The 27,457-nt window shown below is 49.4% G+C and overlaps 1 protein-coding gene across 1 annotated transcript in view; it reads left to right on the top strand.

Moving 5' to 3' along the window:
- The window catches only part of LOC137345274 (equilibrative nucleobase transporter 1-like), a 250,735-nt gene that overhangs the window by 59,769 nt on the left and 163,509 nt on the right, over positions 1-27,457 (top strand). Inside the window, exons 3-4 of the mRNA XM_068008750.1 lie at positions 2,475-2,607; positions 19,456-19,502. Coding sequence (XP_067864851.1) covers positions 2,475-2,607; positions 19,456-19,502 — 180 coding nt within the window. The remainder of the gene's footprint in view (positions 1-2,474; positions 2,608-19,455; positions 19,503-27,457) is intronic.

The following is a 27,457-nucleotide window of genomic DNA, read 5'->3' as shown; positions in this document are numbered from 1 at the left end:
GAAGTGTAGGGGGGAAGTTGATAGAGATGGAGTGAGGATGAGAGAGAGGGAGGGAGAGAGAGAGAGAGACAGAGATAGGGAGAGAGAGAGAGGAATATCACCAGTAAGTGTACAGTGGAGCGATGGTGGAGTGTCGGGGAGAGGTTGATAGAAATGGAGTGAGGAGGAGAGAGAGAGAGAGAGAGACACACACAGAGATGGGGAGAGAGGGAGAGGAATGTCACCAGTAACTGTACAGTGGAGTGATGGTGGGGTGTAGGGGAGAGGTTGATAGAGATGGAGTGAGGATGAGAGAGAGAGAGAGACAGAGAGAGACAGAGATAGGGAGAGGAATGTCACCAGTAACTGTACAGTGGAGTCATGGTGAAGTGTAGGGGGGAAGTTGATAGAGATGGAGTGAGGATGAGAGAGAGGGAGAGAGAGAGAGAGAGAGACAGAGATAGGGAGAGAGAGGGAGGAATGTCACCAGTAAGTGGACAGTGGAGTGATGGTGGAGTGTAGGGGAGAGGTTGATAGAGATGGAGTGAGGATGAGAGAGAGAGAGAGAGAGAGACAGAGATAGGGAGAGAGGGAGAGGAATGTCACCAGTAACTGTACAGTGGAGTGATGGTGAAGTGTAGGGGAGAGGTTGATAGAGATGGAGTGAGGATGAGAGAGAGGGAGAGAGAGAGAGAGAGAGACAGAGAGAGAGAGAGGAATGTCAACAATAAGTGTACAGTGGAGTGATGGTGAAGTGTAGGGGAGAGGTTGATAGAGATGGAGTGAGGATGAGAGAGAGGGAGAGAGAGAGAGTGAGAGACAGAGATAGGGAGAGAGGGAGAGGAATGTCACCAGTAAGTGTACAGTGGAGTGATGGTGAAGTGTAGGGGAGAGGTTGATAGAGATGGAGTGAGGATGAGAGAGAGGGAGAGAGAGAGAGTGAGAGACAGAGATAGGGAGAGAGGGAGAGGAATGTCACCAGTAAGTGTACAGTGGAGTGATGGTGAAGTGTAGGGGAGAGGTTGATAGAGATGGAGTGAGGATGAGAGAGAGGGAGAGAGAGAGAGAGAGAGACTGAGATAGGGAGAGAGAGAGGAATGTCACCAGTCAGTGTACAGTGGAGTGATGGTGAAGTGTCGGGGAGAGGTTGATAGAGATGGAGTGAGGATGAGAGAGAGGGAGAGATAGAGAGACTGAGATAGGGAGAGAGGGAGAGGAATGTCACCAGTAAGTGTACAGTGGAGTGATGGTGAAGTGTAGGGGAGAGGTTGATAGAGATGGAGTGAGGATGAGAGAGAGAGAGAGAGAGAGAGAGAGAGACAGAGATAGGGAGAGAGGGAGAGGAATGTCACCAGTAAGTTTACAGTGGAGTGATGGTGGTGTGTAGGGGAGAGGTTGATAGACATGGAGTGAGGATGAGTGAGTTGGAGAGATAGAGAGACTTAGATAGGGAGAGAGAGAGGAATGTCACCAGTAAGTGTACAGTGGAGTGATGATGAAGTTTAGGGGAGAGGTTGATAGAGATGGAGTGAGGATGAGAGAGACAGTATGAGGGGAAGGGGAGAAAGAAGGAAGGCGTGAGAGGTGGAAGGATGGAGGGGAGAAAGAGAGAGGGGAGAGATTTGAGACAGAGGGTGATAGGGGAGAGGGGAAGTGGACCTGAGTGAAATGGATGGAGAGATGGCGGTGCAGGGAGGAACAAGTTATAGATGGGTAGAGAAAGGGAGAGAGGGGTTGAGGGAGAGAAAGAAAGGAGCAAGAGAGGGAGAGGGTGTGAGAGTGTGACAGAATAAGAGAGTGAAGGATGGAGGGAGAGTGAAAAGAAATAGCGTGTTAGAAGAAGACGGAGGTGGAGAGGGAGGGAGAGAGTCAACAGGTAAGACCGAGAGGGAGACGGATGGGAGTGAGTGAGAATGAAGGAGATAAAGGGGGAAGGAAGAAAGAGTGATGAGAGATAGTGAAGAGAAAGAGTGAGGTAGAGGAAGGCAGAGATGGAAATGGAGGGAGAGAGCCAGTGATGGATGGGACTGAGCGAGAATGAGCAAGAGAAAGGGGGAAGGGATAACGGTTGAGGGAGAGAGGGATAGATGGAGTAGGGGAGGGAGTAAGGGAGAGGGGGAATAGATGGAGTAGGAGAGGGAGGGATGGCAAGGGAGATGGTCAGTAATGAGTATCCAGTAGAAAGAAGGAACGGGAGAGAGAGAATGAGTGGACAGAGAGAGTGTTGATGAGAGGGAGTGGAAGCTGAGGGACAGAGAGAGGAAGGGGAGAGGCAGATCGGAGGAGAGAGGGAGGGCTTGAAGATGAGGGAGGTTGGGAGAGAGAGGAGAAGGTGAGGGAGGAAGGAGTGAGGGAGAGAGTGAAGGATGAGGGAACTGCTGTGTTTCCCACGAGTGACAACATGTTCCAGTGATTTCTGGCTGCAAATTGCTTTGACATTTGCTGAGAATGTGAAAGGAGATATCAAATGTTTGTTTTATTTCTTCCTCCCTCAGTGGGCTGCGAAATGCAGGACCAACGTTTCTCTCTTGTCTTCACCATTGCCTCGTCCGCCTTAAACTTATCGGCCTTCCCCAGCGGCTTCCTCTTTGATTACTTCGGTACCATGGTAACCCGCATCCTGGGCATGTAAGTCCTTGACCTTTTCCAGGTTATCACAGGTTACAGATTGCTGGCTTGGGGGTGGAGGACAGAGAGAGGAAGAATGGGGTAGGAGGAGGTGGAGCAAGAGACGGGAGGGGAAAAAGGTGGAAGGGCGGGCGGTGCGAGGGGAAGATGGTGGGCGGGTAGGGGCAAAACTCAAATTAAAATGCCATTCTCGGCCTCGACAATGCACTCCAGTCCTTGCGGTGCCCACCGGTAGTGGAAAGCCCCAAGCGTACTGGCGGACACCGCTTGCTCCTTCTCCAGGGACACCCGGGCGCGAACGTAACCGCGGAAGAGGGGCAGGCAATCGGGAGGACGGACCCCCCGATGGCCCGCAACCTGGACCTGTGAATTGCCACCTTGGCCAGGCCCAGGAGCAGACCGACGAGGAGATCCTCCTCCCGGCCCAAGCCCCTCCACACTGGGTGCCCAAAGATCAGGAGCGTGGGACTGAAGTGCAGCCAGAACTTGAGGAGCAGCCCCTTCAGATACTCAAATAAGGGCTGCAACCTCGCACACTCCATATATATATGGAACACTGACTCGTCCAGGCCGCAGAAAGTACAGGCGGCCTGGGAGTCCGTGAACCTATTTAAAAGCCTATTGCACGGGACTGCTCTGTGCAGCACCCTCCACCCCAGGTCCCCGATGTAAAGGGGGAAGACTCCTGCGGAGAGAGACCTCCATCGGGGTTTCCCCTCGCCGCCAGATGGCAACGCGGACCGCCAGGGCGTGTCCGGCCGGCTGACGAGGGCGAGGAAGTGGAGAGTGTGCAGGAGCAGCCCGTACAGGAAACCCCTCCGCACCGATTGGAATGGCACGGAGGGCATTTCCGATAGGCAGCTTGGGTTGTGCGGGAACGGCTCCCAAGGAGGGCTTCGGGGCCTGGGTCCGATGAGCAGTTCCGGCCAAGCGGGGGTCAGCTCGGCCGGGATCGCTCCGCACTCCCGAGCCCCCTCGCCACCCGCAGTGAGGGGCGTCCCGGGGATTTCGGCTACTCCTCCGTCCGCCGGACCGTCCCCGGAGTCGGCCGCCCGGACAGCCGAGGCGCTCTCCTCCGCCGGCGGGGGAGCACCCTGACTGGAAGCGACCATGTTCCAGACTCGGAATAGATCCCGGGAAAAGACAGGCAACTCCCTCAGAGAGGCGCGGCTAACGGACTCCACCGGGAGCTGCGTGTCGTCTTGAAGGCAGTGACACTGGAGGAAAAAATATGTCACCAGCGCACACCATCTGGGAGGACGCTCGACATACAGGTATCTCTGCAGGGTCCGAAGGCGGAGAGTCGCAGCCTGGGTGCGGACGCACACCAGCGACTGACCGCCCTCCTCGATCGGGAGACTCAGGACCGCGGCAGAGACCCAGTGTTTCCTCTTGCCCCAGAAGAAATCGACGAGTTTCTTCTGGATCTTGGTGGCAAATACAAGGGGCCGGGGCCAAAGTGACCAACCGGTACCACAGCATGGAGGCCACCAGTTGGTTTATGACCAACGCTCGGCCCCTGTAGGAAAGCACTCGGAGCAGTCCTGTCCAGCGCCCCAGCCGAGCGGTGACTTTCGCCTCCAACTCCTGCCAGTTTGCCGGCCACGCTTCCTCAGCGGGACTAAGGTGGACTCCCAGATAGAGGAGGTGCGTGGTGCTCCACGCAAAAGGTTTCATGTCCTCCGGCAGGGAGTCCACCCGCCACTGACCAACCAGGAGTCCGGAACATTTCTCCCAATTGATCCTCGCAGAGGACGCAGCAGAAAAGGTCTGCTGGCAGTCGCGCATCCTCCGCAAGTCAACGGGAACTGTGATTGCGAGGAGCACGTCGTCGGCGTAAGCTGAGAGGACGACCCGCATGGCCGGCTCGCGCAGAGCCAATCCCGTCAACCTCCAGCGAAGCAGGCACAGGAAGGGCTCCACGCAAATGGTATACAATTGGCCGGACATGGGGCATCCCTGACGCACTCCTCTCCCAAAGCGAAGGGGCGCCGTCAAGGACCCGTTAACTTTGACCAGACACTCTGCGGCGGCGTATAAAAGTCGGCGAAATGCGGTCCGAGTCTGAAAGCGCGCGGTGTCCCAAAAAGGTATTCGTGATCCACCCTGTCGAACGCCTTGTCCTGATCGAGGGAGAGAAAGGCGACCGACTGACCAGTCCTCTGGGAAAGGTGGATCAGGTCCCGGACCAGGTGGAGGCTGTCCTGGATGGACCGGCCCGGGACCATGTAGGACTTCATGTCAAAGGTACTTAAAACCTGTCACCAACACCTCACTGTGAGGAGGGAGTGGAAGTGCACCCCCAGCAACCCATTGAGGAACACATTAAAACGGCGCCTCTCAACCAGTTTCACGCCCGCGCCCTTGCCTGCTTTCTTGAGGGCGGCACGGACGGACTGTATGATCAGCGCCAGATTCGACCAACGGCTGAGGGCCAGCTGAACTTTATTGCAGCAACCCCTGCAAGCCGCGAAGAAATCCCGGAGTTCCGCCGTGGGGATGAGGGGAGATTCGGTGGGAGGCACGAGGGACTCCACCACCTCACTGGTGATGGAATCAAGGTCATCCTCCGTGCCCCACACTGAATCCCCATCCTCCTCCGGGTCGTCACCGCCAGTGGCCGACACATCCACCACACACTGTGGGGCGGACGTCCCGGCCGCGCCAGCTGGTCCTGCCTCTGTCACGATCCCACCCCCAGGATCGATGGCGGAGGTGTCCTCTCTGGGTTCCACTGTGAAACTGGAGCATGTGGGCGCCAGCAGTTCAGGACCCCCCTGCATCTCCGTCCGCAGGCCAATGAGTGGTCCAGGGGAGACAGAAGTTCCCGACTCCGGAAATCCAGCTGGAGCCGAGACCGGAGGCGGAGAGAGGAGGCCATCTCCCGCTCCGCCAGCACCCACAGGACCATCAGATGGGGCAGCATTCTCAGTTATAACCGGGTCGGGTGTCTCCTGGTGGTGGACTCCGGCTGGGAGGGCCGACCCTCTGGGGCCTCGCCCTCCCCTCCACTCAGGGCACCCGACCCAGTAGCAGAATGGGTGGCGTCCTCAGGCTCCCCCACCACAATCAGGGCCTCATGTACCGGGGCCTTCCCCTCCCCTCCATCCTGAGGGGTAGGGAGCTCTGCCCAGACTTTCTAGCCTTGGTGTTGGTGTTGGTGGTAGGGGAAATCTGGGAACCCGAAACATGCAATAGCTCCCCTCCAAAAGATGGACCCTGCGCCTCAGGGCCCCTTGTCACCTCTGTGGAGGGGTGCCTTCTCTTTTTCCCAGTTGTGTGCGGAGGCTCAGAGACCTCCATATCATCAGAGGCCTCCACCTCCACACTCTCCTTTTTTTAATTCACCCTGGGCCTGAGCCCAGCCCTGGGACAGGTGGATTCCGTGAGAATGGGCTTTGGGCTGAGCTCAGACTCGGGTTGTGTCAATATGTCCAGGGGACGCGCCTCTCGACGTTTATTTTTCCTCCGTGTCTTCCTTCCACATGGACGGGCACCCCCCTCCCTGCCGGAGGCCGTGAAAACCACAGCCTCCGGTATTGACTGAATGGTATCTGGTAGAGGTGTAGGGGGGGTGGGAGGAGGTGCAGCGGCGCCACCCTGGGCCGCCGAGTTGGAGTTTGCAGCCGGGAGGTTGGAGCAGTTCTTGCGAACATGCCCCACCCCCTTACAGACATGGCACCGCACCCCGTCCAAGGTCCAGAAGACGCAGTAGGCCGTCCCCTGGAACTCTGTATTAAAGTGGCCCTCTGTCACCTCCTCCCGCGCCAGCTGCATGAATAACTGGCGGCGGAAGGAGTACACGTGTCGGAGGCTGTTCTCCCGAAGACTGAGCGGCACTGGGGTGAGCCCCGTCTTTACTTCCCCTAGATGGTGCAGGTGGGGAAGGAGGAGCTCACCAGGAATGAAGGGCGGGACATTGGATAAAATGAGCCTTTGCGCAGTGGCCTCCAGGGGGTCCACTGGCAGAAAGGTACCGCCCACGGTGAGCCCCTTGTTCAGAGCCAGGGACACCGCCCGCTCGGTCTTCAGGAAAAACACTGCCTTCCTGTACATTTTAGAGGCTGCAACAATGGCCGAAGGGCCGACAACCTCGGCCATTGCTTTCACACATGCCTCTATAGTCATGTTTGGGTGGACGTAGATCTTGACCCCATGCTTTGTCGTTATTAATGCAAACGGTGACGGGGCAACAGGTGCAGCTGCAGCAGCATACGTGCGAGAAGGCCCCGCCACCGGTGAAGAGGGACTTGCCATGGGGTCACAGAGCCTCGCCCACCCTTAAGAAATAAACTAACAGCTTTTAAACAAAATCAATATGATGGGAGGGGTGGGGTAGAGGAGAATAGGGGTGCAAAGTTAAAGGAGAAGGAGAGGAGAGGATAGACAGCTGAGTGTTGGGAGGGAGAGATGAGGTGTGAAGATGTTGCTGTGGTTCGGTGGTTGGAGCAGCTTAGTTCAGAGTTCACAGTCCTGTCTTCCAGTTAGGAGAGGGTTCTTCGCCCGGGTCAGTTAGAGCCGCCCGGTTCTCTCCTTTTCCACTGATCTGTAAAGACTGGGAAGACATTCTTCACACGGGCAGCTCCAGCCGTCCCAAGCCACACAGTTGGGGGTGGGGAGGGAGCCCCTTTTGTGCAGGATGGCAGATAAACACAGGAGCAATACAGGGGCTCCCTATAGAATGTGGCAGACCCACCCCTGGATCTTCCGGTGCCTTCTCCCTCCCCCAACATTCCAAATAACAAACAGTTCTCTGGTGCTCCAACACCCACCTCTCCAAAATGACTTGCAGTTCTCCTTTGTCCTTGTAAAAGTACACCAGTTGCACAGTTGAAGCAGTAAATACAGCTCTCTCCACTCTGCTCTCTGCTCTGCAGTTCCAGCTCCCACAGTTTGCTCAGGTGCAGCTGGTTCGACTAATCGCAAACAGGAAGGGCTCCAAAATGCCCAGCCAATCCCAGTGCTGTACCTGTCCTGGAGTGTTTGATGGGAACAGTGTCGAGGGAGCTTGACTCTGTCTCTCACCCCAGTATTGTACCTGTCCTGGGAGTGTTTGATGGGGACAGTGTAGAGGGAGCTTTACTCTGTATCTAACCCCGTACTGTACCTGTGCTGGGAGTGTTTGATGGGGACAGTGTAGAGGGAGCTTTACTCTGTATCTAACACCGTACTGTACCTGTCCTGGGAGTGTTTGATGGGGGACAGTGTAGAGGGAGCTTTACTCTGTGTCTAACCCCGTTTTTTTTTTTGTCGAGGGGGCCTTTATTCCTCAGGCCCCCTTTATATATTTTTATGTCGAGGGGGCCTTTATTCCTCAGGCCCCCTTTATATATTTTTTATGTCGAGGGGGCCTTTATTCCTCAGGCCCCCTTTATATACACACTTATATTTTTAAAATAACTTTATTAAAACCAGATAAATAAACAAAAACTCAAATTAAAATGCCATTCTCGGCGTCGACGATGCACTCCAGTCCCTGCGGTGCCCACCGGTCGCGGAAGGCCTCAAGCGTACCGGCGGACACCGCATGCTCCTTTTCCAGGGACACCCGGGCGCGAACGTAACCGCGGAAGAGGGGCAGGCAATCGGGGAGGACGGACCCCCCGACGGCCCGCAACCTGGACCTGTGAATTGCCACCTTGGCCAGGCCCAGGAGCAGACCGACGAGGAGATCCTCCTCCCGGCCCAAGCCCCTCCGCACCGGGTGCCCAAAGATCAGGAGCGTGGGACTGAAGTGCAGCCAGAATTTGAGGAGCAGCCCCTTCAGATACTCAAATAGGGGCTGCAACCTCGCACACTCCGTATAAATGTGGAACACGGACTCGTCCAGGCCGCAGAAAGTACAGCTGGCCTGGGAGTCCGTGAACCTACTTAAAAGCCTATTGCACGGGACTGCTCTGTGCAGCACCCTCCACCCCAGGTCCCCGATGTAAAGGGGGAAGACTCCCGCGTAGAGAGACCTCCATCGGGGTTTCCCCTCGCCGTCAGATGGCAACGCGGACCGCCAGGGCGTGTCCGGCCGGCTGACGAGGGCGAGGAAGTGGAGAGTGTGCAGGAGCAGCCCATACAGGAAACCCCTCCGCGCCGATTGGAATGGCACGGAGGGCATTTCCGAGAGGCGGCTCGGGTTGTGCGGGACCGGCTCCCGAGGAGGGTTTCGGGGCCTGGGTCCGATGAGCAGTTTCGGCCGAGCGGGGGTCAGCTCGGCCGGGATCGCTCCGCACCCCCGAGCCCCCTCGCCACCCGCAGTGAGGGGCGTCCCGGGGGTTTCGGCTACTCCTCCGCCCGCCGGACCGTCCCCGGAGTCGGCCGCCCGGACAGCCGAGGCGCTCTCCTCCGCCGGCGGGGGAGCGCCCTGACTGGAGGCGACCATGTTCCAGACTCGGAAAAGATCCCGGTAAAAGACAGGCAACTCCCTCAGAGAGGCGCGGCTAACGGACTCCACCGGGAGCTGCGTGTCGTCTTGAAGGCAGTGACACTGGCGGAAAAAAAACGTCGCCAGCGCACACCATCTGGGAGGACGCTCGACGTACAGGTATCTCTGCAGGGTCCGAAGGCGGAGAGTCGCAGCCTGGGTGCGGACGCACACCAGCGACTGACCGCCCTCCTCGATCGGGAGACTCAGGACCGCGGCAGAGACCCAGTGTTTCCTCTTGCCCCAGAAGAAATCGACGAGTTTCTTCTGGTTCTTGGTGGCAAATACAGGGGGCGGGGCCAAAGTGACCAACCGGTACCACAGCATGGAGGCCACCAGCTGGTTTATGACCAACGCTCGGCCCCTGTAGGAAAGCACTCGGAGCAGTGCTATGAGCTGCAGGTCCCTCAGCGCGCCCTTCTTCTCTTTGTACGCCTGCCACAGGGCCGGGTCCGCGACGGCATGACCGAGGCGGGATTCCAAGTCGAGCACCTCCCTCTCAAGGCGCCCGATCTCGGCTTCCCGCCTCTTGGTCGATCCCTTCGCGTACTCCTGACAGAAGACGCGGATGTGAGTCTTGCCCACATCCCACCATAGCCTCAAGGAGGGGAAGCCCCCCTGCTTCCTTCTCCAGTCGGCCCAGAATCGACAGAACGAGTCCCGAAATCGCACGTCCTCCAGCAGCCGGTTGTTAAAGTGCCAGGACGCGGACCCCGCCCGCATGCGGAGCGGAGTGAACTCCGCCCACACCAGGCGGTGGTCCGAGCACGGCACCAGCCGCATGGAGGCCGCCGAAACGCGGGAGACGTACGCCTGCGAAATGTAGAGGCGGTCGATTCGCGACCCCCCTCCTCCAGACCTCCATGTGAAGGTGCTGGAGTCGGGATGGAGATTCCGCCAGACGTCCACCAAGTTAAGGGAGCTGATCAGTCCCCTCAACTTCTCCACTGACGCTTGGCCGCGCTGGGGACCGGAGCGATCCCCCACCTCGAGGGTGCAGTTAAAATCCCCCCCGAGGATGATGCACTCGCCGCTATCGATGGAGCTCAAGAGAGCGGACACTTCTTCAAAGAAGCGCGCTTGCAACGCGCCGGGCCTGGGCGCGTACACGTTCACAAAGTGGAGCGGCACGCTACCCAGGCGAACGGCGAGGTGGAGCAAGCGGCCCGGCACTAGCTCCTTGACCCCCAAGATCTCCGGCTGAAAAGTCGGGGCCAACAAGATAGCCACCCCACTAGAAATAGGGGTGAGGTGACTCATGTAGACCCCACCCTGCCACTCCAGGAGCCAGGTGGCTTCGTCTCCCGGAACGGTGTGGGTTTCCTGCAGAAAGCTCACCGCATATCTCCCTTCCCTAAGGACTGAGAGATTGTGAAATTTGCGGTGAGCCCCTCTGCTGCCGTTGATGTTGAGGCTGGCTATGGTTATCTTCATGTCAAAGGTACTTAAAACCCGTCACCAACAGCTCACTGTGAGGAGGGAGTGGAAGTGCACCTGGCCCTCCACTCCCCCAGCAACCCATTGAGGAACACATTAAAACGGCGCCTCTCAACCAGTTTCACGTCCGCGCGCTTGCCCGCTATCTTAAGGGCGGCACGGACGGACTGTATGATCAGCGCCAGATTCGACCAACGGTCGAGGGCCAGCTGAACTTTATTGCGGCAACCCCTGCAAGCCGCGAGGAAATCCCGGAGTTCCGCCGTGGGGATGAGAGGAGATTCGGTGGGAGGCACGAGGGACTCCACCACCTCACTGGCGATGGAATCAAGATCATCCTCCGTGCCCCGCACCGAATCCCCATCCTCCTCCGGGTCGTCACCGCCAGCGGCCGACACATCCACCACACACCGTGGGGCGGACGTCCTGGCCGCGCCAGCTGGTCCCGCCTCCGTCACGATTCCACCCCCAGGATCGATGGCGGAGGAGTCCTCTCTGGGTTCTATTGTGAAACTGGAGCCTGTAGGCACCAGCGGTTCAGGACCCCCCTCCACCTCCGTCCCCAGGGCAATGAGTGGTCCAGGGGAGACAGAAGTTTCCGACTCCGGAAACCAGCCAGAGCCGAGACTGGAGGCGGAGGGAGGAGGCTATCTCCCGCTCCGCCAGCACCCACAGGCCCAGCAGATGGGGCAGCATTTTCAGTTATAACTGGGTCGGGTGTCTCCTGGTTGGTGGTGGACTCCGGCTGGGAGGCCCGACCCTCTGGGGCCTCGCCCTCCCCTTCATTCAGGACACCCGACCCAGTAGCAGTGGCAGAATGGGCGGCTTCCCCAGGCTCCCCCACCACAAGCAGGGCCCCACTTACTCCTTCAGGAGGGGCCTCATGTACCGGGGCCATCCCCTCCCCTCCATCCTGAGGAATAGGGAGCACCTGCCCGGACTTTGCAGCCTTGGTGGTGGCGGTAGGGGAAACCTGGGGACCCGAAACAGGAGACAGTTCCCCTCCAACAGATGGGCCCTGCGCCTCAGGGCCCCTTGTTACCTCTGTGGAGGGGTGCCTTCTCCTCTTTTTCCCAGTTGTGTGCGGAGGCTCAGAGACCTCCATATCATCAGAGGCCTCCACCTCCACACTCTCCTTTTTTTTATTCACCCTGGTCCTGAGCCCAGCCCTGGGGCAAGTTGACTTCCCGAGATCGGGCCTTGGGCTGAGCTCAGGCTCGGGTAGTGTCACGATATCCAGGGGACGCGCCTCTCGATGTTTATTTCTCCTCTGCGCCTTCCTTCCACTTGGACGGTCACCCCCCTCCCTGCCGGAGGCCGTGAAAACCACAGCCTCCGGTACCGACTGAATGGTATCTGGTGGTGGTGTAGTGGGGGTGGGAGGAGGTGCAGCGTCGCCACCCTGGGCCGCTGAGTTGGAGTTGGCAGCCGGGAGGTTGGGGCAGTTCTTACGAACATGCCCCACCCCCTTACAGACATGGCACCGCGCCCCGTCCAAGGTCCAGAAGACGCGGTAGGCCGTCCCCTGGAATTCTACATTGAAGTGGCCCTCTGTCACCTCCTCCCGTGCCAGCTGCATGAATAACTGGCGGCGGAAGGAGTCCACGTGTCGGAGGCTGTTCTCCCGAAGACCGAGCGGGACTGGGGTGAGCCCCGTCTTTACCTCCCCCAGATGGTGCAGGTGGGGAAGGAGGAGCTCACCAGGGATGAAGGGTGGGACATTGGATAAAATGAGCCTTTGCGCAGTGGCCTCCAGGGGGTCCACTGGCAGAAAGGTCCCGCCCACGGTGAGCCCCTTGCTCAGAGCCAGGGACACCGCCCGCTCGGTCTTCAGGAAAAACACTGCCTTCCTGTACATTTTAGAGGCTGCAACAATGGCCGAAGGGCCGACAACCTCGGCCATTGCTTTCACGCATGCCTCCATAGTCATGTTCGGGTGGACGTAGCTCTTGACCCCATGCTTCGTTGTTAATAAAGCAAACGGTGACGGGGCAACAGGTGCAGCTGCAGCAGCCGGAGCAGCATATGAACGGGAAGGCCCCGCCACCGGCGAAGAGGGGCTTGCCATGGGGTCTAAGAGCTACGTCCACCCCCAAGAAACAAAACAAATTTACACAATTTTTAAAAAATGCAAACTTTAAACAAGGTGGAGTGGGAGTAGAGGAGGATGGTGTAGGATGGTAAAGGAAAAGGGGAGGATAGGTGATTGAGGCGACTGAGTGGAGGAAGGGAGAGAAAGGCTGAAAAGGATGTTTGTTCCAACTGCCAGTTGGAGCACCTTTATCACAATTAGTCCAAACTTGTTTGTTGTCTTCCAGTTGGGGGAGGCTTCTTCGCCAGGGACAGCTGGAGCCGCCCGGTACTCTCCTCTTCTGATTTTAACAAGACAGTCTTCACCCGGGCAACTCCAGCTGTCCCGAGCAGGCAGTTGGGGTGGGGAGGGAGCTCCCTGTGTGCAAACACCAATACAAACACAGGGGCCCCTACTGGATTTGGCTGCCCCACCCCTGAGTCTTCAGGCCTCTTCTCCCTCCCCCAAACAGTTTAAACTTAATAGTCTTTCAGGTGCCCTGACACCCACCTCTCCAGAAAAATTGCAGCCTTCCTTGATGGTTTCCCTCCACTCTGTATTCACCTTTCTCCAGTCTCTCTCTCCAGTTGCTGCAGTTTCCAGTCTCCACACTCCTCTCCCCAGTTGCTGCTTTCTCCACTCTCCACTCTGCATTCACCTTTCTCCAGTTGCTGCAGTTTCTATTACTGAGACCTGGTTGAGGGAAGGGCATGATTGGCAACTAAATATCCCAGGATATCGATGCTTCAGGCGGGATAGAGAGGGAGGTAAAAGGGGTGGAGGAGTTGCATTACTGGTCAAAGAGGATATCACAGCTGTGCTGAAGGAGGGCACTATGGAGGACTCGAGCAGTGAGGCAATATGGACAGAACTCAGAAATAGGAAGGGTGCGGTAACAATGTTGGGGCTGTACTACAGGCCTCCCAACAGCGAGCGTGAGATAGAGGTACAAATATGTAAACAGATTATGGAAAGATGTAGGAGCAACAGGGTGGTGGTGATAGGAGATTTTAATTTTCCCAACATTGACTGGGATTCGCTTAGTGTTAGAGGTCCAGATGGAGCAGAATTTGTAAGGAGCATCCAGGAGAGTTTTCTAGAGCAGTATGTAAATAGTCCAACTCAGGAAGGGGCCATACTGGACCTGGTGTTGGGGAATGAGCCCGGCCAGGTTGTTGAAGTTTCAGTAAGGGACTACTTTGGGAATAGTGATCACAATTCCGTAAGCTTTAAAATACTCATGGACAAAGACGAGAGTGGTCCTAAAGGAAGAGTGCTAAATTGGGGGAAGGCCAACTATACCAAAATTCGGGAGGAGCTGGGGAATGTAGATTGGGAGCAGCTGTTTGAAGGTAAATCCACATGTGATATGTGGGAGGCTTTTAAAGAGAGGTTGATTAGCGTGCAGGAGAGACATGTTCCTGTGAAAATGAGGGATAGAAATGGCAAGATTAGGGAACCATGGATGACAGGTGAAATTGTGAGACTAGCTAAGAGGAAAAAGGAAGCATACATAAGGTCTAGGCGGCTGATGAAAGACGAAGCTTTGAAAGAATATCGGGAATGTAGGACCAATCTGAAACGAGGAATTAAGAGGGCTAAAAGGGGTCATGAAATATCTTTAGCAAACAGGGTTAAGGAAAATACCAAAGCCTTTTATTCATATATAAGGAGAAAGAGGGTAACTAGAGAAAGGATTGGCCCACTCAAGGACAAAGGAGGAAAATTATGCGTGGAGTCAGAGAAAATGGGTGAGATTCTAAACGAGTACTTTGCATCGGTATTCACCGAGGAGAGGGACATGACGGATGTTGAGGTTAGGAACAGATGTTTGATTACTCTCGGTCAAGTCGGCATAAGGAGGGAGGAAGTGTTGGGTATTCTAAAGGGCATTAAGGTGGACAAGTCCCCAGGTCCGGATGGGATCTATCCCAGGTTACTGAGGGAAGCGAGAGAGGAAATAGCTGGGGCCTTAACAGATATCTTTGCAGCATCCTAAAACACGGGTGAGGTCCCGGAGGACTGGAGAATTGCTAATGTTGTCCCCTTGTTTAAGAAGGGTAGCAGGGATAATCCAGGTAATTATAGACCGGTGAGCCTGACGTCAGTGGTAGGGAAGCTGCTGGAGAAGATACTGAGGGATAGGATCTATTCCCATTCGGAAGAAAATGGGTTTATCAGTGAAAGGCAACATGGTTTTGTGCAGGGAAGGTCATGTCTTACCAACTTAATAGAATTCTTTGAGGAAGTGACAAAGTTGATTGATGACGGAAGGGCTGTCGATGTCATATACATGGACTTCAGTAAGGCGTTTGATAAGGTTCCCCATGGCAGGCTGATGGAGAAAGTGAAGGCGCATGGGGTCCAAGGTGTACTAGCTAGATGGATAAAGAACTGGCTGGGCAACAGGAGACAGAGAGTAGCAGTAGAAGGGAGTTTCTCAAAATGGAGACGTGTGACCAGTGGTGTTCCACAGGGATCCGTGCTGGGACCACTGTTGTTTGTGATATACATTAATGATTTGGAGGAAAGTATAGGTGGACTGATTAGCAAGTTTGCAGACGACACTAAGATTGGTGGAGTAGCAGATAGTGAAGGGGACTGTCAGAGAATACAGCAGAATATAGATAGATTGGAGAGTTGGGCAGAGAAATGGCAGATGGAGTTCAATCAGGGCAAATGCGAGGTGATGCATTTTGGAAGATCCAATTCAAGAGTGAACTATACAGTAAATGGAAAAGTCCTGGGGAAAATTGATGTCCAGAGAGATTTGGGTGTTCAGGTCCACTGTTCCCTGAAGGTGGCAACGCAGGTAAATAGAGTGGTCAAGAAGGCATACGGCATGCTTTCCTTCATCGGACGGGGCATTGAGTACAAGAGTTGGCAGGTCATGTTACAGTTGTATAGGACTTTGGTTCGGCCACATTTGGAATACTGCGTACAGTTCTGGTCGCCACATTATCAAAAGGATGTGGATGCTTTGGAGAGGGTGCAGAGGAGGTTCACCAGGATGTTGCCTGGTATGGAGGGCGCTAGCTATGAAGAGAGGTTGAGTAGATTAGGATTATTTTCATTAGAAAGACGGAGGTTGAGGGGGGACCTGATTGAGGTGTACAAAATCATGAGAGGTATAGACAGGGTGGATAGCAAGAAGCTTTTTCCCAGAGTGGGGGTTTCAATTACTAGAGGACACGAGTTCAAAGTGAAAGGGGAAAAGTTTAGGGGGGATATGCGTGGAAAGTTCTTCACGCAGAGGGTGGTGGGCACCTGGAACGCGTTGCCAGCGGAGGTGGTAGATGCGGGCACGATGGAGTCTTTTAAGATGTATCTAGACAGATACATGAATGGGCAGGAAGAAAAGAGATACAGAAGCTTAGAAAATAGGTGACATGTTTAGAGAGAGGATCTGGATCGGCGCAGGCTTGGAGGGCCGAAGGGCCTGTTCCTGTGCTGTAATTATCTTTGTTCTTTGTTTTTTTTTTCCAGTCTCCACTCTCCTCTCTCCACTCTGCAATTGCTGCAACACAGGTGCAGCTGCTCCCCCTGATTGCTGGCAGGAAGTGCTCCAAATTGACCAGCCAATCCCAGTGCTGTACCTGTCCTGGGAGTGTTTGATGGGGACAGTGTCGAGGGAGCTTTACCCTCTATCTAACCCCGTGCTGTACCTGTCCTGGGAGTGTTTGATGGGGGACAGTGTAGAGGGAGCTTTACTCTGTGTCTAACCCCGTACTGTACCTGTCCTGGGAGTGTTTGATGGGGACAGTGTAGAGGGAGCTTTACTCTGTATCTAACCCCGTGCTGTACCTGTCCTGTGGAGTGTTTGATGGGGACAGTGTAGAGGGAGCTTTACTCTGTATCTAACCCCGTGCTGTACCTGTCCTGTGGAGTGTTTGATGGGGACAGTGTAGAGGGAGCTTTACTCTGTATCTAACCCCGTGCTGTACCTGTCCTGGGAGTGTTTGATGGGGACAGTGTAGAGGGAGCTTTACTCTGTATCTAACCCCGTACTGTACCTGTCCTGGGAGTGTTTGATGGGGGACATTGTAGAGGGAGCTTTACTCTGTATCGAACCCCCAGACTGTACCTGTCCTGGGAGTGTTTGATGGGGACAGTGTAGAGGGAGCTTTACTCTGTATCTAACCCCCGTACTGTACCTGTCCTGGGAGTGTTTGATGGGGACATTGTAGAGAGACCTTTACTCTGTATCTAACCCCGTACTGTACCTGTCCTGGGAGTGTTTGATGGAGACAGTGTGGAGGGAGCTTTACTCTGTATCTAACCCCGTACTGTACCTGTCCTGGGAGTGTTTGATGGGGACATTGTAGAGAGACCTTTACTCTGTATCTAACCCCGTACTGTACCTGTCCTGGGAGTGTTTGATGGGGACAGTGTAGAGGGAGCTTTACTCTGTATCTAACCCCGTACTGTACCTGTCCTGGGAGCACTCGATGCTGATACTGGGAGACATACTGTCAGGGTAATGTGGACAGAGCTCTGAAATTTGCAGAGTAATGTCACATATTTTACAGGAATTTTTTTCTCAGTGGAAAAACCTTCAAATCACAGACTGTTGCCATAAAGAAAGAGGCCATTTGTCCTGTTGAACCTGTGCTGGCTCTTTGACAGAACTGTCTAATGGAGTCTTATGCACCCCAGCCTTTCCCCCATCGCCCTGAAAATGATTCCTCTTCATTTACATGTCCAATTACCGAGTTCCAATGAACTTGTTTCTACCACTACTCTTTCAGGTAGTGTGTTTCAGATCTTCGCAACCTCTGTGTGGAGACATTTCTTCTTGTTTCCGCTCAAATTCTTTTGTTAATTATCTTAAATCTGTGTCCCTCTGGTTACTGACCCACCTGTCACTGGGAACACTTTCTCCCAATTTACACTATCCAAACCCTTTGTCATTTTGAACGCCTCAATAAATCTCGCCTTAACCTTCTGTGCTCTAAGGAGAGCAATCGCAGCTTCTCCAGTCTCTCCACAGTAACTGAAGTACCTCATCCCCGGAACTATAATCTCTTCTCACACACTCTCCGAGACCTGGATTGTGGTGCCCAGAAATGGACATAATGCTACAGTAAAGGCTAACGCAGGCATTTATGAAGTATTTAGCAATAATTTATTTTCTTTTACATACAAACATACTAATTAGGAGGGGGAGTAGGCCACTCGGCCCCTCGAGCCTGCTGTGCCATTCAATAAGTTCATGGCTGAACTGATTACTCCACATTTCCACCTGCCCCCGATAACCTTTCACCCCCTTGCTTATCAAGAATCTATCTACCTCTGCCTTAAAAAGATTCAAAGACTCTGCTTCCACTGCCTTTTGAGGAAGAGAATTACAAAGACTCACCACCCTCTGATAGAAAACATTTCTCATCATCTCTGTCTTAAATGGGTGACCCCTTATTTTTAATCAGTGACCCCTAGTTCTAGATTCTCCCACAAGGGGTAAACATTCTTTCCACAAGGGAGACCCCTCATTTTTAGAAAATATACTTTTTTATTCTTCCTGCCAAAGTGGACAATTTCACTCTTTCCCACATTATACTCCATTTGCCAGGTCTTTGCCCACTCATTTGACTTATTGATATTCCTATGTCCCCATTCACAAGTTACTTTCCCACCTATCTTTGTGTCATCAGAAAATTTAGCAACCATACCTTCGGTCCCTCATCTAAGTCATTTATATAAATTGTAAAAAGTTGAGGCCCCAATACGGATTCCTGTGGCACACCACTCGTTACATCTTGCCAACCAGAAAATGACCCATTGATGCCTACTCTGTTCGCTAGACAATCTTCTATCCATGCCAATATGTTACACACTGTACCATCAGCTTTTATTTTCCCTAATAAGCTTTGATATGGCACCTTATCAAATGCCTTCTGGAAATCTAAGTACAATATATCCACCGGTTCCCCTTTATCCACAGCACATGTAACTCCCTCAAAGAACTCCAATAAATTGGTTGCACATGATTTCCCTTTCACAAAACCATGTTGACTCTGCCTGATTACCCTGCTATAACGTCTTTAATAATAGCTTCTTACATTTTCCCGAAGACAGATGTGAAACTAACTGGCCTGTAGTTTCCTGCTTTCTGTCTCCTCCCTTTTTGAATAAAGGAGTTACATTCGCTATTTTCCAATCTAATGGAAAATTAGATTCCCCGAATCCAGGGAATTTTGGAAAATTAAAGCTAAACATCAACTATCTCACTAGTCACTTCTGTTAACACCCTAGGATGAAGTCCATCAGGACCCGGGGACTTGTCAGCCCACAGCTCTAACAATTTGTTCAGTACCACTTCCCTGGTGATTGTAATTTTCTTGAGTTCCTTCCTCCCTCCCATTTCCTGATTTACAGCTCACACTGGGATGTTACTTGTATCCTCAATAGTGAAGACCAAAGCAAAATATCTGTTCAATTCATCTGGCATCTCCTTATTATCAATTATTAATTCCCCAGACTCACTTTCTCTAGGACTAAAGCTCACTTTAACTTTTCTTTGTTAAATATCGATAGAAACTCTTACTATCTGTCTTTATATTTCTAGCTAGCTTTCTCTTGTACTCTAATTTTAACTTCCTTATTAATCTTTTTGTCATTCAGAGGATCTGGATCAGCGCAGGCATGGAGGGCCGAAGGGCCTGTTCCTGTGCTGTAATTTTCTTTGTTCTTTGCTGTTTTTTTAAATATTCTGAACTGCCTCCCATCTGCCTCCCATTTTGTACTCTGTGTCTCTGCTTCGAAAGTTATTTCCTTGTCTGGAAAGCTTTTTGGGACTTTCTGTTTTTGGGGAGGCTGCTGGATCTCTGAGAGCTAATTCCTTTCAGGGGAAGGGGATAAAGGGGGAGGAGAAGGTGGGGAAAAGTGGGGACCTGGTTTAAAACACCCTTTTTTTTTACCTCCCCAGATCACTGTACACTACAGGCATGCTGATGATCGCCTTCTCCACTGCTGGTGAGTGTAACTCTCTGAGATTTCCCATGATGTGACTGGGAGGGGAAGGGGCAAATCCCGTGTGTTCGAGAGAGACAGAGCATTGCCCCAGGCTTCAGCAATGAGGAGCAATCGCGGAGCGAGCTGGGCCTTCCCGTCCACTGTGCTGAGTCTCTCTCTCTCTCACGCACAGACTCGCTCACACACGCACAGACGCGCGCGCGCAGACACGCGCGCACCGTTAACACTTACCTAGAATATATAGCACCAAAACAGGCCATTTGGCCCATCCAGTTCATGTTGGAATTTTTGCTCCCCTTGTACCTCCTCCCATCCTTTATCATCTCACTCCAGAACCTCGATACTCTTGTCCCTCATGAGTTTATCCAGTTTCCCCTTGAATACATCAACATGATTCACCTCAACCTCTCCCTGTGGTAGTGAGTTCCACATTCTCCCCACTCTCTGGGGAAAGCAGTTGCTCCTGGATTCCCCATTGGATTTCTTATCCTCTGACTATTTTATATGTGATGACCTCGGTATTAATTGTGCCTCAGTTGATAGCAATCTCACCTCTGAGTCATCTCCTGGGTTAACTCTCATTGCAGAACTTGTGATCAAACTCAATGCTGGCACTGCAGTGCAGTACTGAGGGACAGCTGCACTTCCAGAGGTACTGTCCTTTGGGTGTAACATTAAACTGAGGCCCGTCTGCCCCCTCAGGTGGATGTAAATGATCCCACAGCACTATTTTAGAGAAGAGCATGGGAGTTCTCCCCAGAGTCCTGGGGCCCAATGTTAATCCCTCAATCAATACCACCAAAACAGATTATCTGGTCATTATCACATTGCTGTTTGTGGGAGCTTGCTGTGCAAATGATTTGCTGCATTTCCTGCATCATAACAGTTGCTTCACTTCAAACACTGAAGCAGTCCGTGTAGAAATGCAGCAAGACCTGGACAATATCCAGGCTTGGGCTGATAAGTGGCAAGTAACATTCGCACTACACAAGTGCCAGGCAATGACCATCTCCAACAAGAGAGAATCTAATCAGCTCCCCTTGACATTCAATGGCATTACCATCACTGAATCCCCCACTATCAACGTCCTAGGGCCTACCATTGACCAGAAACTGAACTGGAGTAGCCATATAAATACCATGGCTACAAGAGCAGGTCAGAGGCTAGGAATCCTGCGGTGAGTAATTCACCTCCTGACTCTCCAAAGGCTGTCCACCATCTACAAGGCACAAGTCAGGAGTGTGGTGGAATACTCTCCACTTCCCTGGATGGGTGCAGCTCCAACAACAATCAAGAAGCTCGACACCATCCAGGACAAAGCAGCCCGCTTGATTGGCACCCCATCTACAAACATTCACTCCCTCCACCACCGACGCACAGTGGCAGCAGTGTGTACCATCTACAAGATGCACTGCAGCAATGCACCAAGGCTCCTCAGACAGCACCTTCCAAACCTGCGACCTCTACCGAATAGAAGGACAAGGGCAGCTAATACATGAGAACATCACCACCTGCAAGTTCCCCTCCAAGTCACACACCATCCTGACTTGGAACTACATCGCCGTTCCTTCACTGTCGCTGGGTCAAAATCCTGGAACTCCCTTCCTAACAGCAATGTAGGGGTACCTACCCCACATTGACTGCAGCGGTTCAAGAAGGCAGCTCACCACCACATTCTCAAGGGCAATTAGGGACTAATAATCCAGAGTGCAGTAATGTTATTGTTATGTTAGTGGACTAATAATCCAGAGTGCAGTAGTGTTACTGTTATGTTACTGGACTAAAAGTTCAGGGTGCAGTAGTGTTATTGTTATGTTAGAGGACTAATAATCCAGGGTACAGTAGTGTTATTGTTATGTTAGTGGACTAATAATCCAGGGTACAGTAGTGTTATTGTTATTTTAGTGGACTAATAATCCGGGGTACAGTAGTGTTATTGTTATATTGGTGGACTAATAATCCAGGGTACAGTAGTGTTATTGTTATATTGGTGGACTAATAATCCGGGGTACAGTAGTGTTATTGTTATGTTATTGGACTAATAATCCAGGGTACAGTAGTGTTATTGTTATGTTAGTGGACTAATAATCCAGGGTACAGTAGTGTTATTGTTATGTTAGTGGACTAATAATCCAGGGTACAGTAGTGTTATTGTTATGTTAGTGGACTAATAATCCAGGGTACAGTAGTGTTATTGTTATGTTAGTGGACTAATAATCCAGGGTACAGTAGTGTTATTGTTATATTGGTGGACTAATAATCCAGGGTACAGTAGTGTTATTGTTATATTGGTGGACTAATAATCCGGGGTACAGTAGTGTTATTGTTATGTTATTGGACTAATAATCCAGGGTACAGTAGTGTTATTGTTATGTTAGTGGACTAATAATCCAGGGTACAGTAGTGTTATTGTTATGTTAGTGGACTAATAATCCAGGGTACAGTAGTGTTATTGTTATATTAGTGGACTAATAATCCAGGGTACAGTAGTGTTATTGTTATGTAAGTGGACTAATAATCCAGGGTACAGTAGTGTTATTGTTATGTAAGTGGACTAATAATCCGGGGTACAGTAGTGTTATTGTTATGTTAGTGGACTAATAATCCAGGGTACAGTAGTGTTATTGTTATATTGGTGGACTAATAATCCGGGGTACAGTAGTGTTATTGTTATGTTATTGGACTAATAATCCAGGGTACAGTAGTGTTATTGTTATGTTAGTGGACTAATAATCCAGGGTACAGTAGTGTTATTGTTATATTAGTGGACTAATAATCCAGGGTACAGTAGTGTTATTGTTATGTAAGTGGACTAATAATCCAGGGTACAGTAGTGTTATTGTTATGTAAGTGGACTAATAATCCGGGGTACAGTAGTGTTATTGTTATGTTAGTGGACTAATAATCCAGGGTACAGTAGTGTTATTGTTATATTGGTGGACTAATAATCCGGGGTACAGTAGTGTTATTGTTATGTTATTGGACTAATAATCCAGGGTACAGTAGTGTTATTGTTATGTTAGTGGACTAATAATCCAGGGTACAGTAGTGTTATTGTTATGTTAGTGGACTAATAATCCAGGGTACAGTAGTGTTATTGTTATATTAGTGGACTAATAATCCAGGGTACAGTAGTGTTATTGTTATGTAAGTGGACTAATAATCCAGGGTACAGTAGTGTTATTGTTATGTAAGTGGACTAATAATCCGGGGTACAGTAGTGTTATTGTTATGTTAGTGGACTAATAATCCAGGGTACAGTAGTGTTATTGTTATGTTAGTGGACTAATAATCCGGGGTACAGTAGTGTTATTGTTATGTTAGTGGACTAATAATCCAGGGTACACTAGTGTTATTGTTATGTTAGTGGACTAATAATCCAGGGTACAGTAGTGTTATTGTTATGTTAGTGGACTAATAATCCGGGGTGCAGTAGTGTTACTGTTATGTAAGTGGACTAATAATCCAGGGTACAGTAGTGTTATTGTTATGTTAGTGGACTAATAATTCGGGGTGCAGTAGTGTTATTGTTATGTTAGTGGACTAATAATCCAGGGTACAGTAGTGTTACTGTTATGTAAGTGGACTAATAATCCAGGGTACAGTAGTGTTATTGTTATGTTAGTGGACTAATAATCCAGGGTGCAGTAGTGTTATTGTTATGTTAGTGGACTAATAATCCAGGGTGCAGTAGTGTTATTGTTATGTTCGTGGACTAATAATCCAGGGTACAGTAGTGTTATTGTTATGTTAGTGGACTAATAATCCGGGGTACAGTAGTGTTATTGTTATGTTATTGGACTAATAATTCGGGGTGCAGTAGTGTTATTGTTATGTTATTGGACTAATAATTCGGGGTGCAGTAGTGTTATTGTTATGTTATTGGACTAATAATTCGGGGTGCAGTAGTGTTATTGTTATGTTAGTGGACTAATAATCCAGGGTACAGTAGTGTTATTGTTATGTTAGTGGACTAATAATCCGGGGTACAGTAGTGTTATTGTTATGTTATTGGACTAATAATTCGGGGTGCAGTAGTGTTATTGTTATGTTAGTGGACTAATAATTCGGGGTGCAGTAGTGTTATTGTTATGTTAGTGGACTAATAATCCAGGGTACAGTAGTGTTACTGTTATGTAAGTGGACTAATAATCCAGGGTACAGTAGTGTTATTGTTATGTTAGTGGACTAATAATCCGGGGTACAGTAGTGTTATTGTTATGTTATTGGACTAATAATTCGGGGTGCAGTCGTGTTATTGTTATGTTATTGGACTAATAATTCGGGGTGCAGTAGTGTTATTGTTATGTAAGTGGACTAATAATCCAGGGTACAGTAGTGTTATTGTTATGTTATTGGACTAATAATCCAGGGTACAGTAGTGTTATTGTTATGTTAGTGGACTAATAATCCGGGGTACAGTAGTGTTATTGTTATGTTAGTGGACTAATAATCCGGGGTACAGTAGTGTTATTGTTATGTTAGTGGACTAATAATCCGGGGTACAGTAGTGTTATTGTTATGTTATTGGACTAATAATTCGGGGTACAGTAGTGTTATTGTTATGTTAGTGGACTAATAATCCGGGGTACAGTAGTGTTATTGTTATGTTATTGGACTAATAATCCAGGGTGCAGTAGTGTTATTGTTATGTTATTGGACTAATAATCCAGGGTACAGTAGTGTTATTGTTATGTTAGTGGACTAATAATCCGGGGTACAGTAGTGTTATTGTTATGTTATTGGACTAATAATCCAGGGTACAGTAGTGTTATTGTTATGTTAGTGGACTAATAATCCAGGGTACAGTAGTGTTATTGTTATGTTAGTGGACTAATAATCCGGGGTACAGTAGTGTTATTGTTATGTTATTGGACTAATAATCCAGGGTACAGTAGTGTTATTGTTATGTTAGTGGACTAATAATCCAGGGTACAGTAGTGTTATTGTTATGTTAGTGGACTAATAATCCGGGGTACAGTAGTGTTATTGTTATGTTATTGGACTAATAATCCAGGGTACAGTAGTGTTATTGTTATGTTAGTGGACTAATAATCCGGGGTAAAGTAGTGTTATTGTTATGTTAGTGGACTAATAATCCAGGGTACAGTAGTGTTATTGTTATGTTATTGGACTAATAATCCAGGGTGCAGTAGTGTTATTGTTATGTTATTGGACTAATAATCCAGGGTACAGTAGTGTTATTGTTATGTTAGTGGACTAATAATCCGGGGTACAGTAGTGTTATTGTTATGTTATTGGACTAATAATCCAGGGTACAGTAGTGTTATTGTTATGTTATTGGACTAATAATCCGGGGTACAGTAGTGTTATTGTTATGTTAGTGGGCTAATAATCCAGCGTACAGTAGTGTTATTGTTATGTTATTGGACTAATAATTCGGGGTGCAGTAGTGTTATTGTTATGTTATTGGACTAATAATCCAGGGTACAGTAGTGTTATTGTTATGTTATTGGACTAATAATCCAGGGTACAGTAGTGTTATTGTTATGTTAGTGGACTAATAATCCGGGGTACAGTAGTGTTATTGTTATGTTATTGGACTAATAATCCAGGGTACAGTAGTGTTATTGTTATGTTAGTGGACTAATAATCCAGGGTACAGTAGTGTTATTGTTATGTTATTGGACTAATAATCCAGGGTACAGTCGTGTTATTGTTATGTTAGTGGGCTAATAATCCAGCGTACAGTAGTGTTATTGCTATGTTATTGGACTAATAATTCGGGGTGCAGTAGTGTTATTGTTATGTTATTGGACTAATAATCCAGGGTACAGTAGTGTTATTGTTATGTTATTGGACTAATAATCCAGGGTACAGTAGTGTTATTGTTATGTTAGTGGACTAATAATCCGGGGTACAGTAGTGTTATTGTTATGTTATTGGACTAATAATCCAGGGTACAGTAGTGTTATTGTTATGTTAGTGGACTAATAATCCAGGGTACAGTAGTGTTATTGTTATGTTATTGGACTAATAATCCGGGGTACAGTAGTGTTATTGTTATGTTATTGGACTAATAATTCGGGGTACAGTAGTGTTATTGTTATGTTATTGGACTAATAATCCGGGGTACAGTAGTGTTATTGTTATGTTATTGGACTAATAATTCGGGGTACAGTAGTGTTATTGTTATGTTATTGGACTAATAATCCAGGGTACAGTAGTGTTATTGTTATGTAAGTGGACTAATAATCCGGGGTACAGTAGTGTTATTGTTATGTTAGTGGACTAATAATCCAGGGTGCAGTAGTGTTATTGTTATGTTAGTGGACTAATAATCCGGGGTACAGTAGTGTTATTGTTATGTTATTGGACTAATAATTCGGGGTGCAGTAGTGTTATTGTTATGTTAGTGGACTAATAATCCAGGGTGCAGTAGTGTTATTGTTATGTTAGTGGACTAATAATCCAGGGTACAGTAGTGTTATTGTTATGTTAGTGGACTAATAATCCGGGGTACAGTAGTGTTATTGTTATGTTAGTGGACTAATAATCCGGGGTACAGTAGTGTTATTGTTATGTTATTGGACTAATAATTCGGGGTGCAGTAGTGTTATTGTTATGTTATTGGACTAATAATTCGGGGTGCAGTAGTGTTATTGTTATGTTAGTGGACTAATAATCCAGGGTACAGTAGTGTTATTGTTATATTAGTGGACTAATAATCCGGGGTACAGTAGTGTTATTGTTATGTTAGTGGACTAATAATCCAGGGTACAGTAGTGTTATTGTTATGTTAGTGGACTAATAATCCGGGGTGCAGTAGTGTTACTGTTATGTAAGTGGACTAATAATCCAGGGTACAGTAGTGTTATTGTTATGTTAGTGGACTAATAATTCGGGGTGCAGTAGTGTTATTGTTATGTTATTGGACTAATAATTCGGGGTGCAGTAGTGTTATTGTTATGTTAGTGGACTAATAATTCGGGGTGCAGTAGTGTTATTGTTATGTTAGTGGACTAATAATCCAGGGTACAGTAGTGTTACTGTTATGTAAGTGGACTAATAATCCAGGGTACAGTAGTGTTATTGTTATGTTAGTGGACTAATAATCCGGGGTACAGTAGTGTTATTGTTATGTTATTGGACTAATAATTCGGGGTGCAGTAGTGTTATTGCTATGTTATTGGACTAATAATTCGGGGTGCAGTAGTGTTATTGTTATGTAAGTGGACTAATAATCCAGGGTACAGTAGTGTTATTGTTATGTTATTGGACTAATAATTCGGGGTGCAGTAGTGTTATTGTTATGTTAGTGGACTAATAATCCAGGGTACAGTAGTGTTACTGTTATGTAAGTGGACTAATAATCCAGGGTACAGTAGTGTTATTGTTATGTTAGTGGACTAATAATCCAGGGTGCAGTAGTGTTATTGTTATGTTAGTGGACTAATAATCCGGGGTACAGTAGTGTTATTGTTATGTTATTGGACTAATAATTCGGGGTGCAGTAGTGTTATTGTTATGTTAGTGGACTAATAATCCAGGGTGCAGTAGTGTTATTGTTATGTTATTGGACTAATAATCCAGGGTACAGTAGTGTTATTGTTATGTTAGTGGACTAATAATCCGGGGTACAGTAGTGTTATTGTTATGTTAGTGGACTAATAATCCGGGGTACAGTAGTGTTATTGTTATGTTATTGGACTAATAATTTGGGGTACAGTAGTGTTATTGTTATGTTAGTGGACTAATAATCCGGGGTACAGTAGTGTTATTGTTATGTTATTGGACTAATAATCCAGGGTGCAGTAGTGTTATTGTTATGTTATTGGACTAATAATCCAGGGTGCAGTAGTGTTATTGTTATATTAGTGGACTAATAATCCAGGGTACAGTAGTGTTATTGTTATGTTAGTGGACTAATAATCCGGGGTACAGTAGTGTTATTGTTATGTTAGTGGACTAATAATCCGGGGTACAGTAGTGTT

This window comes from Heterodontus francisci, chromosome 28 (assembly GCF_036365525.1).
Source record: "Heterodontus francisci isolate sHetFra1 chromosome 28, sHetFra1.hap1, whole genome shotgun sequence".
Classification (NCBI taxonomy): domain Eukaryota; kingdom Metazoa; phylum Chordata; class Chondrichthyes; order Heterodontiformes; family Heterodontidae; genus Heterodontus; species Heterodontus francisci.
Note: the sequence above shows the minus strand (reverse complement) of the source record. Positions and strands in the feature narration are given on the sequence as shown.